Source organism: Euprymna scolopes, chromosome 16 (genome assembly GCF_053919585.1).
Source record: "Euprymna scolopes isolate OS-2025 chromosome 16, ASM5391958v1, whole genome shotgun sequence".
Taxonomy (NCBI): domain Eukaryota; kingdom Metazoa; phylum Mollusca; class Cephalopoda; order Sepiida; family Sepiolidae; genus Euprymna; species Euprymna scolopes.
The window spans coordinates 91,965,603-91,980,602 of NC_136497.1; the positions used below are offsets into that span (position 1 = coordinate 91,965,603).

General features: G+C 32.7%; 1 protein-coding gene and 1 long non-coding RNA gene across 2 annotated transcripts in view; both read right to left on the reverse strand.

Moving 5' to 3' along the window:
* The window catches only part of LOC145296017 (uncharacterized), a 134,458-nt gene extending 121,118 nt beyond the window's left edge, over positions 1–13,340 (reverse strand). The window contains exon 1 of the mRNA XM_080142041.1: positions 11,133–13,340. Within this exon, the coding sequence (XP_079998167.1) occupies positions 11,133–11,654 (522 nt within the window). The 5' untranslated portion in view covers positions 11,655–13,340. The remainder of the gene's footprint in view (positions 1–11,132) is intronic.
* The window catches only part of LOC145296018 (uncharacterized), a 159,728-nt gene extending 145,353 nt beyond the window's left edge, over positions 1–14,375 (reverse strand). Inside the window, exon 1 of the long non-coding RNA XR_013869941.1 lies at positions 14,022–14,375. This is a non-coding gene — a long non-coding RNA (uncharacterized LOC145296018). The remainder of the gene's footprint in view (positions 1–14,021) is intronic.
* Between the last annotated feature and the right edge of the window lie 625 nt (positions 14,376–15,000).

Sequence of the window (15,000 nt, forward strand, 5' to 3'; positions counted from 1 at the left end):
ACACATAAATATACGTAGAAAAATACATATATACACATATAATATATATACATATAGACATACACATATACATACATATATATATACAGTTGGATACATATGTATATATGTTTATAAATATTTAAATATATATACTTATACCTATACTTATATAATGATGTATATACCACATACATATATACATATATATAAATTTACATATATATACACCTATATATTAATCTACATATATTTACATGTTATAAATACCTATACATACATATATATATATATTCAGTTATATAAACAAATTTAAATACAAAACATATATATATGCAGATATATTTATATATATATAAACGTACATGTATATATATACACATACACACATGTATTCATAAATATATATGCATGCATAATATATGCATATATATATACATATATATACATGCATAGAATATATAAGTTATATAAAAATATGTGAATATATATACATATATAAACTCATGCATATATACATGCAGAAATATATACATATATCAATACATACATAAATATATATATGTATATATGCATAATTTCATATACATATGAATATACATATATATGTACATAAATACATGTATATGTATATAAATATATATACGCATATAAGCACAGCTACATATATACATACGTACACACAACTGTTTATATTTATACACATATATGAAAAATATATAAACACACTTATATGTGTTCATATATGTATATATATATATATAGATATATACATATGTTAACACGTATATATTTTTACATATATAAACAGACACTTGTACATAGATATATATAACCTGATATAGGAATAGATATAGAAAAACACACATACATATATAAATATATACACATCTATATCTATATACATTTATACACACCTATATATATATATATATATATATATATATATACGTATATACGAATCTATATGCATAAACATATATACACACCTATAACTATATATACATGAATAAACACCTCTATAGGAATATGTACATGCGTATATATACACCTATATTTATGCATATATATGTACCGACTTGTATATGTACATGTATACAGACTTATATATGAGTACATATCAACACTCCTATATATATACATTTATATACACGTATATATGTATACATATATAGACAACCATATATATATATATAAATTTATATATATATATATACTCAATTATATATATGTACTCCCACCTTTATATATGTATATATATATACACACCCCCATATATCAAGATATAAACACACTTACATATAAATATATAAAAACAAATATATATATATATATATGTATATATATACACGCTTACATATAAATATAATACATATATGTAATACCTATATATACATATACCCACCTACACATATGCATATACATACCTATATATATATATATATATATATATATATATATATATACAGAAATATATGCATCTACACACCTGTATATACATCTACACACTTATATGTATACAAATACGCACTTTAGTATATAAACATATATGCACCCATTTATATACATATGTACACACTATATATATATATATTCATATATACACATATATATATCCATATATACACACCTATATATATACACATGTATGTATACATATATACGCACCTATATATACATATATACATATAGGACCTACATTTATACACCATATATATATATATATATATATATATACACCTTTATGTATATATAGGTGTGTATAAATACATATATATAAACAATTATATATATAAATGATTACACATATATATATATACGCTCGTATATATATATATATACATATACACACATATATATATATAAATGCAAATATACACACACAGATATATATGTATATGTACACACACATATATACACACACATTTATACACCCACACACACCCACACATATATATACATATATGCACGCACATATATATACATATATAAACTCACATATATACACACACATATATACATACACACATATATACTTATATACACACACATATATGCATATAAAGACACAAATATGCATATGCACACACACACATATATATACACACACACCCAAACATATATACAAGCACATATACACACAGATGCATATATACACACACACAGTCATACATATGCAGACACATATATACACACACATTATATATATACAGACACAATATATATGCAAACAATTATATATATACACGAACATATATATATATACATACACACACTTATATATACACACACACATATATACACATCAATATACACATATATATATACATACGCACACACACACACATATATATATACACACTTATATATACAAACACACATATATATACACATATACACACACATATATACACTATCTCACACGTATATATTCACACACACATACACACACATATATATATATACACACACACATATATATATATATATATATATATATATATATATATATATATATATAGAATGTATCAGAACTTTATAAAAAGGGGAAAGAAACAATTATTTGCCCGATCATACAGAATAACAGAATAAATATAAGATTTTTTTTTCAAAACCATACTTTATAATATTTGTCGAGTAAACGGCTCGTACTACGACAAGTATATATATATTTTTGTTCCTAGCCTACAAGAAAGATGCTGGCGTTGCGATTGTTTTTCACAAGTTTCTAGTCCCAGATCTGGCAAGATCAAATTCGATTTTATTCTATGAAAAACAAATAATGAAAATTTTCGCCTCTCATTTTATTCTATACTATATCTTTTCTTATTGCCAGTCGGCATAAAAGAGTAATGCTTACAGACTGAGGTAATTTTGTTTGTCTCCATCTTGAGTGTCCTGAGAAGAGAGTTCGACCAAATTTAATTGTAAGTGATTGTGAGTCAAGTTAAATATGTGGAAAATACGTACATAATTTACACTTCTTTGAAATATTGAAGCAAGTAGATAAACTTTACAAAGTTTAGTAAACAAGTACCGCAAAGTAAATACAAGATGAAAAAACAACAAAATTAACAAGAAAACTATGAAAGATCAAACGATGCCAGATGTGATGCCGTCAATTAAAAAGGATAATGCTTAGTTGTGTCTGTGTTAGAAAGGATTTCACATGAAAAAGGTTGTTTTTGACTTCGATTAAATGTTACCATCGCCGATAAAATTCGGTATGGAGATAGTCGAATGAAGTTTTTTTACGTATGTAATTTCGTTTGAGTATATTAGCCTGGCAAATGATTTCAGGAATGAAACACAAATATTTCTGTCAGTTTATTTGCCATATATGTATGTCCATAATACACACACACACACACAAATACACTCACAGACACACACACGCAGACATATGCATACATATATATATATGTATATATACATACATAAACATATGCATATATATTTATACATATATATTTATATATATGTGTATATATACATGCATATATACATATATATATATATATATACATATATATACACATCGATAGATATATACACATACATACACATACATATACACATACATATATATAGACATATACATATATATACATATATACCTACATATATACACATACATATATATACATACATATGTACATACATATATAGACATACACATACAACACAAACATATATATACTACATATATACCCACACACATATATATATACACAGGCATATATGTATACCTACATACTAATACATACATACATATATACATACATATACATACACATACATACGTATATATACATATATATATATATACATACTATATATACACATACATATATATAATCACATACATATATATATATATATCCAGACTATATATTTTCATACATATATATGCATATATATATACATATATATGCATATAATATATATACATACTATATATACACATACATATATATATATACATACATACGTACATATATATACATACATATATACATATATATACACATATATATGCATATATATACATACGTATATATACATATATACACATATGTATACATACATATATATACATACATATACATATATATGTATATATACATATGTAAAATATATTTTAGTCATCGACATACAGACCTGTTTCGTTGTATCACAACTCATCAGTGCCGCTAGACTAACACCTCTCCCAAGCCGAGGATCGAACCTAGAACCGTCGTGATGACAGTCGGCAGTCCTATCCCCTTGACTACGGAATCGGTGGCCGAAATTAACTTGTCAGAACGATTATTTAAATAAACATTCGTCTGCTACTCGTAGAGGGCTCAAACGTTTGTTTTGTAAACAAATCGCGAGCTTCGCATTATTTCAGCTAAATTAAGTAGCGAGTAAGATAATTTACAAGAGTGCTCTACCAAAGAGGGGAGCTTTATAAAATATATTTTAGTCATCGACATACAGACCTGTTTCGTTGTATCACAACTCATCAGTGCCGCTAGACTAACACCTCTCCCAAGCCGAGGATCGAACCTAGAACCGTCGTGATGACAGTCGGCAGTCCTATCCCCTTGACTACGGAATCGGTGGCCGAAATTAACTTGTCAGAACGATTATTTAAATAAACATTCGTCTGCTACTCGTAGAGGGCTCAAACGTTTGTTTTGTAAACAAATCGCGAGCTTCGCATTATTTCAGCTAAATTAAGTAGCGAGTAAGATAATTTACAAGAGTGCTCTACCAAAGAGGGGAGCTTTATAAAATATATTTTAGTCATCGACATACAGACCTGTTTCGTTGTATCACAACTCATCAGTGCCGCTAGACTAACACCTCTACATACATATATATACATACATATATATGCATGTATATACATACATATATATGCATATATATATACATACATATGTATGCATGCATATATATACATATATAATACATATATATACATGCATATATACATACATATATATATATACATAAATATACATACATATATATATACATACACATACATATATGCATATACATACATCTATATATACACATATATATGCACATGCATATATGTATATACACATGCATATATATACATATATATGCACACATACATATATATATACACACATGTATATACACACATACATACATATATATATACACACATACATATATATATGCATACGTACACACACACAAATATATATATAGATAGATAGATAGATATAGATATAGATATATACAAACATATATATATATATATATATATATATATATATATATATGCATATGTATATACATATATATCCAGCCAACTATTCCATCAGTGCAATAACCTCTGGTAAGACCGGACAGACTAAATTCTCAAGTGTAAACAAAACAACCCACAACTATTTTAACATCAAACAATATTCCATCAGATATCCACTAAACTTATTGTTTTATAATAATTTTAAAATTGTGTGTATGTGTGTGTGTGTGTCTGTGTCTGTGTGTGTGTGTGTGTGTGTCTGTGTGTTCGTGTATGTGGGGGAGGTTGTGACACACTTAAGAGGCAAGACTCTGGGGCTCGTGTCTCAGGTTTTTGTAATTCACTATGTCTAGCTATATGAATGAATCTTGAAAACAAAAAAGCAAAACAAAAATAAATAAATAAAAGAAACCCCTATATAACGCTGTTCCAATGGCCTGCTTCTCAGTTGAATGCAGCATGCTAGTCTTCAAATCCAATGTAAACAAATTCTTGTTGAGCTTGCCCTATAAATAATCAAATTCTACCAAATTTACACCATTAACGATTACTACACTATCATCTTACATTCATTAACCCTTATCCTCGAGTGCCTTTCGGGCCTTGATGAAGTGACTTCCAAGTAAACAAGTAAATCATGCATGGTCATCCGTGCGTGCACAGTGAACGAGGCATAAAAAATGACTAAGTTCAGCATTCCCCCCCCCCGTCATTTAGCCCCCAGAAGTTCCCAGGGGACGTCAAATCCTGGTGCAGTGTTAGGCCTTAACATATGCAAATTTCAGTTCTGCACCATGACTAAGTTCATCATTTGCCCCCTTCCCATCTCATTTAGCCCCAAAAGTCCCCAAGGCCTTAACATTTGAGTTCAACACCATGTAAAACTGCTAAACATACACAGAAAATCTTGGACAAATATGGTAAAATAGTCCTCAAAATAGAGTGCTTTCATTGGCCCTAAAAGAGTCCCTGGGGCATACCCAAGAGTTATCGCGAAGTATAGACAAACAAAATTATATAGAAATCAGTTAAAATTTTCAGAAAGTTTTATAAAAATTCAAGGCACAAAAATGTCAATTTTAGCCATTTTAACCCGAAAGGCACCCCTACGAGGAGAGGGGGCAGCCGGAGTTTTCCCAGAAAATCCGTTCTGTTACTTTTTTACTCATATCATATTTAATGCTTGCGCAAAATGTCAAAAAATTCCAAGGCGTAGTTATTGAGAAAAGTGTGGACAGATGAACGGAAGAACGAATTTACAGGCTCACTCTCCTTTTGTCGGGGGACCAATAAAAAAAATCTATCAGAGGGGGTGTGTAATGAACCTCGGATATATCATATCGGCTCCGTAATCAGTTATAGCGGGTTTAAATCCTATCGAATCTCGTATGTTTATTTTACTTTCTATCTATACGTAAAATACCAGCTTGTACTTGAAAAATCTGATGCAGTGAAGAATAGATTGTTTATGTATCAGCGGTGAATATCCCCAAACATGTTGAAGCGGTGTGAAACAATAAAAACCAACCAACTATAGAAACGCTATAAATATTACTCACTAGGAGTTCTCATACAAGCCATCATAAGAGATTACTCACTAAAGACAATTTGTGGTGTTCCCTGGGGTCTGGGTGACAGCACATCTCCCCATGTATCTACTACCCTCCACCTCTTTCGATAACCTTTGCAAATAAATTTGCGTTATCGCAACAGCCATTTACTATTGATTTCTCGCTGGCAACGACCATTGGTCTTCATTGGAATTTCGGTGGCAATAAGTCTTGCCAAAGTCTCAGTCCGCTTCTTCGCACCTATCCACAGGAGGTCTGGTTAGTACTCTCTCTCTCTCTCTCTCTCTCTCTCTCTCTCTCTCTCTCTCTCTATCTATCTATCTTTCTATCCTTCATTACTGTTCCGTGTGGTGCCACTTGATGCCGACACTAGATTTTTTGTGGGGAGAGGTGAAGCTTACAATCATCCAGTTTTAGTTTTATTTTATCCATATTATGTTTCCCTATCCTTTTCTTTTACTTTTGTTGCCGTTTTTATATGGCCAGTTATCGTTTGTGGCTCATGTGTATAAGTTTCTGCACTCAAGGGTTTTCCTTAATATTTCAGCATTGTTATCCGTTGTATCTTCTCAACTTACTCTGACTCCAATCTCGACCATTTTTTTCGAAGTGTTTCGGTATTATTTCTAGTGCTCCTACTATTATTTGTGTTATTTTGACTCTTTTCATCTTCCATATTTTTTTCAGCTCTCTGGCCAGTTCCATATATTTGCTTTGCTTATCCATCTTCATATTCAACTTGTGGTTTGCTGGAACAACGAATTCTGCGATTTGTTAACTATTATGACATACGGGTCTCTTTGCTTGGATGGATTTATCTGTTGCTACGTCAATGTCCTATATGGTTTTGCGATTTCCGTTGTCAAGTACTGGTACTATTGCCGGTTTTTGCTTGTACCATTTGTCTGGTTGTTCAAGATGCAGTTGTTTACATAATTCCCAGTTGATGATGTTTATTCTTATATTCTTTTGGGGCTAATTTTCTCCATTCACTTATTATGTAGTTTATCATTTCGTCTCTTTGTCCACAGAGTCTGCACTTGCTGTTTTCTTGTGATTGTTGATCCTTGCTTTGATATGGTTGGTTTTAATCGCGTTATCTGGTGCTACTCTTATTAGTGATTCAGTTTTTCTGGTTAGGTGTCCTTTTCGCAACCATGTCTAAGTGCTTTCATGCGTCCCATCTTTTTCATCCTAAGGAAACATGCGTTTTTCTTTTTTCATCTTTTCTCTTGTCTCCTTGTCTCTTTATTGTTAAGCTTGTTCATTTTTTCACTGTCCTTTACTGCAGTGATTAGCCTTTCTGCGTTTTGCGTTATATGTTTTCCTAGTTCTTTTTGTGTGTGTGTCGTTCACACAGTCCTCACACAATCCTCTATACTAACCAATCCTCTTTCCCTATCTTTTCTTTTCACAGAGAGTCAGCTAATAATAATAATAATAATAATAATAATAATAATAACAATAATAACAATAATAATAATAATAATAATAATAATAACTGAAACTGCATAATTGCAAGTTAACCCTCCCCCTTTTCTCCAGCCCGTTTTTTATGTCACCATAAACTGACGCCACACGAAATAAGTGAGGAGGGTCAAGGAGGATGTAAAGACCGAGGAGTGAGAGCACTAGCCAGACCTCGACTGGATGACTGGTGCAAAGAGGACTGGGACCTTATGGAGACTTACTGCTACCCAAATTCCAGTGAAGATCAATAGTCACTGCCAGTGAGAAATCAACGGTAAGTGACCTTTGCTAGAACGCAAATTCTTTTGCAAAGGTTATCGAAAGAGGTGGAGAGTACTGGAAATCTGGGAAGACTTATTATCACTCAGACTCCAGAGAACGCGACAAGTTGTTTTTAAAGCCTGTGTTACTACTCCTAGAGAGTAAATAATAATAATTTACTCAATAGATGTTTTCACATTGTTCATCAGCAGTCCAATATATGACGGTGGCTAAATGGTTAACGACACCGACAGAAGACCTGGATTTTCCAAGCTGGAATCCAGTTTCACGGAAAAACTTTCACCAATACAACCCATGACCTTGTGCCTTATCTCCTGCAAAGAAAGTAAATAAAATAACTGGTGTTTCCTGAATTTTGAATGACAACAAGTCTCTCCAGATTTCCAACACGCTCCACATGTCGATAACCGGCGCAATTTATTTTTTGGCCTTTTTGCGTTATCGCAATAGCCGCTTACGACTGATGTCTCTCAGTAAGTTTCACATAAGTATTCTCCCTCCTCAAGGTTCTAGTACTCTTCATCCTCCTCCAGTGGAGGTCTGTTTAGTGTTCCCTCTCTGTTTTTCCATCCTCATTGACCTTTCACTAACATTTTGTATAGTGCCAATCAAAGCGGTTGGGATCACATATTTTTTTTTTTTGGGGGGGGGTCAGTTTATGAAATATCTTGCAGTTTAAATTCCCTTGGGTCCATGTGGTAGTGGTTTAGTTTTATTTCTGCTTTATTTGTACTGCAACTTCCATATGGCTATTATTATTATTATTAGTAGTAGTAGTAGTAGTAGTAGTAGTAGTAGTAGTAGTCACAAGATTCATTATTTGAAAAAACAAGTGATGTTTCCTGGAGTCTAAGTGACAACAAATCTCCATACTGCCAATAGCCTCTACTGCATTTCATCATTATTGCTAATCAACTCAGGGTTCTCGCAACAGCCGTTTACCGCTTATAACGGCCGTTGCTTTTGAGCTATCGCAACAGCTATTTACCGTTCATTTTTTTGTGAGCAACGATCAACTCTGGAATTTGAGAAACAATAAGTTTTCTGGATTATTATTATTATTATTATTATTATTATTATTATTATTATTATTATTATTATAATTATTATTATTATAATTATTATCATTATTATTATTATTATTATTATTATTATTATTGCTGAGACTATTGTTGTTGCTGTTGACACATGAAAATAGCACCCGAAATTACTTGTAATTCAAGTAAATTAAACATTATATCATTATACACAAGAGTCTCATCCTTCTCTTACTATCATTCTATCTCTAACCCTAATCATCCATATCTCATTTTTCTCTATCAGTCTGTCTGTATCTATCACACAGACAGACAGACAGACAGACAGACAGACACACACACACATATATATATATATATATATATATATATATATATATATATATATATATATATATAAATATATATATATATTCTCCATGTTTCTCTATAACTCTCTCTCTCTCACTTATATATATATACATATATATATATACTTGTATATATATGTGTGGGTGTATATATGTATACATATATATGTATATATATATGTGTGTGTCTGTGTGTTTGCGTGTATATATATATATTGTAAGTTATCAAAATATATATGCCAATTAAGCTACACAGAATATTCCGATTTCATTTTCGTAAGGACACGTCAGGCTAATAAGTCCTTACGAGGATCAAATTGGAAAACTTCTGTGTAGTTTAAGTGTCCTATATATTTCCGTAACTTACTACCCAGTATTACTCACGACTTGAAATAAGTACTGAAAATTGATGCATAAAATATATCTTTTCATAAAACTGTATGTGGATACATGCAATAATATATATACATAGATATGCGGGTATGTGTCTGATATATATATATATAGATATGTATATATATATATATATATATATATATATATATATATATATATATATATATGACCTCGTGTGTGTAGTATGTGTTGACCACAATAACAAACGAGTAAAGAAAAGAAATTAAAATCACAGAACTAATGACATGTGTAAAAAGTTTTTCTCGAAATCAACAGCAGAAATGTTTTTTGTTTGTTTTAATTTTGTTTATGTTTTGCTGACGTAGGGTAAATAACGAGGTTTGATTATTTTGGTCAGTACTAAAAGATCGTGCCAAGAGAACGAACGCCACCGAACAGGAAACAAGAATGAAGGTTTAGAAAGAAAGGTAGGAAGGAAGAAAGTGAAAGGGAAGAGAGAGTGTATACAGGAAAATCATAAAGGGGGAAAAAATTATATATAAGTTTGAAAAATAAAAGAAATCTTATTTTCTTCTTTTTTTTTTCTCTCTCAAAATCCAAATATTAAAGAGTAGTAAAGAATGAAAAAAAAGAAAATTCCTTCGTGAAAAGAGAAAGAGAGCATATAAAATATGAAAAAAAGTCTCCCCACCCCTCTTTTAAAATAGATGATTCCATTCACAGGAAAAGGGGTGAAAGGAAGGCGGAGTCGAAAACGGTGCATACAATATCACGCCACAGCTAGAGCAGAAGAGTTTGAAAAAGTTTTACTTACTTGTTGATGGTGATCTATCGTCATGTCTTTGGGGGCAGTTTGAACCATATCCTCATCTTCCTCCTCCTCCCCGTCCCCATTGTCAGTCACACCACCGCCAGACCCTTGAATCACTTCCTGTTGGTTTGCATTAGTATTCTGCGTGGTCCCACCGACTGCCGGGTCACCCAGTAAGTAGAGGACCCTTAGTTCATATTCGGTTAGATAAGAGCGGATCTGTGTTGAATCCTCGTCTCCTAGTAAACCCACGTTCCGAACCTCCGTGGCCCTTTTCTTTGTCCGGGTCTTCATATCTTCCCATTTCTTTTTGACCTCCTCCACCGACCGACCGACGGGGGAGACTGTGTTGACCAACTCTGCAATCTCTTGCCAAGCCTTCATTTTCTTGGCATTGGTCACGCTGTCCGTGAACTTGGCATTCACAGTGGTCATTCGCTGGCCAATGCCTTCCATGATGGCCGAAACCTCGCAGGCGGCAAAGTTGCTCTTCCGTTTCTTCTTTTTGCGGCGTTGGACCTCCATGTCCTTTGACGGGGTCTCAGACGGCGCCACTTTGCTGCCGGTGTCCGAAAACCGTCGTTTCTTAAGTGCTAGCCGGGCACGCTTCGGTCGTAGTTCGACCAAGACGTGACCTTTTCCGCTGTGGTCAATTGTTGAGAGTTGGTTGGTATCAAAAAAAGGATGGAGTTTGTGTTGTCCTTTGATAGTCCACTGTTATTCCACAGGTACAACGTTACCAACAAGTTTGGCCCATTGGGTTGCCTTCCAGTGTTCTTTCTTTAAATAGATCTTCCATTGTAAAAAGAATGGTAAGCATTTAAAACACAACGTACTTAGAAAAAAAATCAACTTAGCTTTTTGTCTATCGAAGTTAACACGTGTTTAAAAATTATCTAAAAAAACAAAAAAGAAAAGAAAAGCATTAAAGCTCACTTAGCCGGCATGAGGCCCGTAAACGACCCGTATGTAATGGTTAAGTTTTAGTTATGTTGGGAGAAAAGGGGAAGGGGACAGCTGAGAGGTCAGTAGGCGAATAGATTTTTTAATCATAGGTCTTTCTCTCTTTCTTGTTCTTTCTTTTTCATAATCGTAAAGTTGTTGTTGTTATTATTATTATTATTATTATTATTATTATTATTATTATTATATCGCAAGTTTAAATAATAATTATTTATTATTATTATTATTATTATTATTATTATTATTATTATTAATGAATTTAGAAATACAAATAACACAATGAGTTCAGTTTCATTATTTTCCTAAAATCATCCAAAAGTTTAAATATAGTTCTGTGTTTTGTTAGTTTGTAGTGGAAAAAAGTGGAAGAATAAGAAGAAAAAGAAGAAGAAGAAGAAGAAGAAGAAGAAGACATCAAATAAAAAGCAAACAATCAAAAGTATTGAAAGTTTTTCCGATAAGAACTTAATTCCTAAGTTAGGGAAATGTAGTTGGGAAGGGACGGAGGTGTCGGACGGAGAAGTGACCTGAATGGACAGTGAGACGGGCGAGAGGTGAATTGCGGACGGACAGGTTGGCGCTGACGGACGGACAGACTGACAGAGCGAGGAGGACGGAGAACTGTGCGATCGGATTGGCTTCTTTTTTTTTTTACGTTGAGAAATTCACAGCTACGCACATGCTAACGGTAGCACGTACGTGGCTCGTGTTTGGGGGGAAAACAAGGCAGCCCTTATCCACCAGGCCTCGCGAGAAGTAAAAAAATCTTCTTGCTTAAGATTGGCCCGAGTCGTGTATTATATGCTACACGGTGTGCTAAACTATGATTAGTTGGGCAGCAGAGGCCGTCGACGGAGAGTATCTAAACAGCAGTAAGCGACGACGAGGAGGAGAAGATGTTGTTCGCCCGCCGCCGCTACGTTTCCACGCAAACCGTACGCATCTACGGTTGGCACATAATCCACTCGAGTAGCAAAACTAGATTGGCCGCCTATCACAGCCATGTGTGCGTATCTAGGTGGGTGCGCGTCCGATAGAAAGAAGAGGAGGGCGAGGAAAGAGATGTATGTGTGTGCGCGTGTGTGCGAGCGCACGGATATCCGAGAGTGTATTTCAATCTGAACAAGAGAGAAAGATGGGGATACAGAGAAACAGAGAGAGAGAGAGAGAGAGAGAGGGAGAGCGTATTCGTGTACACGGGTAGATTTATATGTGCACGCGCGTTCAAAGACGTACATCTACATCAGTCACTATATACGCATTAGACGTGTGTGTACTTGTACGACGTATATTTATAAACATATATATATATATATATATATATATATATATATATATATATATATATATATATATATATATATATAGGTGTCGTTCCATTGTATAGGTAAAATGGGTCCATCCTCCGTGTGTCTGTGTGTTTGTATATCTGCACCTTTCTGTGTATGTGTGCGTCTGCGTCTTTGGATCCGATCTCGCTACATATTTTAATGACAAATATCTTACGTCGCACGTGTTTTCGCTTCAATGGTTTATTCCCATCTGTATCGAAATTACTTACACACCTTTTGAAATCTTCCCAAAGATGTCTGCGAACTGACACATCACTAAGGTACAAATTAATAACTAAATATTCTAATTAAAAAAACAACACAAAAAAACCATCATTATTCGAACCTTCCTGCAAGGTTAACGCTAACATTAAATATCTAATAAAAATCGAACTTCATATAAAAGCTAGTCAGCATCAAAAACAACTTCAATCGATGTGTTCTAATTGCATCACCAAACATAGGTCGAATTTAACGATGTTCTAACAACGCCTTATTTATCAATATACATATGTACACTATTTAAGTAAACGATTATATATAGGTAAGCTTAATTAAATATATATTTACACGCGTTTTTCTACATTTACGTACTTACTTAGTTGCATGATGGCACTGGTGTATATATGCGTGCTTACTGTTATGTATCCGATATGTGCGTATGAATCCTAATGTCTCGTCTGTCTATGTTATTGCTAAGTAAGACAGTTTTCCAACGCTTTATATGTGCACACATTACTTTCGTAAATAGTTTTGTTTACCTATATTTTAGGCGTGTATGTGTTTGTGTATCTACATATTGCGTACATACGTCCGTGCTTAATAGGTAGATAGGGATCTACGAGTATACATACTATTGTGCTAATCACCAAAAGTGTTAACGAAAAAAAAAAAAAAAAGAAAAGAAAAATGAATCAATATTTAAAAAGCTTTTTCTCTTTTATTCTTTTTGAGTTAAATCCCGTTTACATTTACTCGGACTGATTTTTATTTTATTTTATTTATTTTTTTATTTATTTTTTTTATTTTTTTTTATTTTTTTTCTAATATAAAATTTTAATTGCGTGAAATTTCTAAAACGTTGTGTTGAATTATTTATCCGAAGTGATTCCGTATTTTTTTAAGACATAAACAAAAAAAAAAAAATCCGTGACACGGACATGCCCGTGAGTGCATTTCATTTTAAGTGATTGACTGTCAACTACGCGTTTCGAGTTCAATCCCAGGTTGCAGTAGTAATCAGCTATACATGCTTACTTATCGATTAAGTGTTAATCATTTTATGATTATCAAAAAGAAATGAAAAAAAAAATGTTTAATTTTACAAGCTGGGATTGATTTCTTATTTAATTTCATCGTAAATTAATGATCCTCACTCCCATGGATCTGATTGTGAGTTGAGTAGTGGTTTGTAGTCGGTACTAACCTACGACCTCTGACTTCTTTCTAACCGATTCATGTTTTCGTTGTTTAATTTGTGATGAAGATACCTCCGTCCAGTCTCGGAACACATAGGATACCCCCCCTTGCAGAAGCAGCTGCGTGTGTAATTGTGAGGCAAGAGTTGCGCAATCACC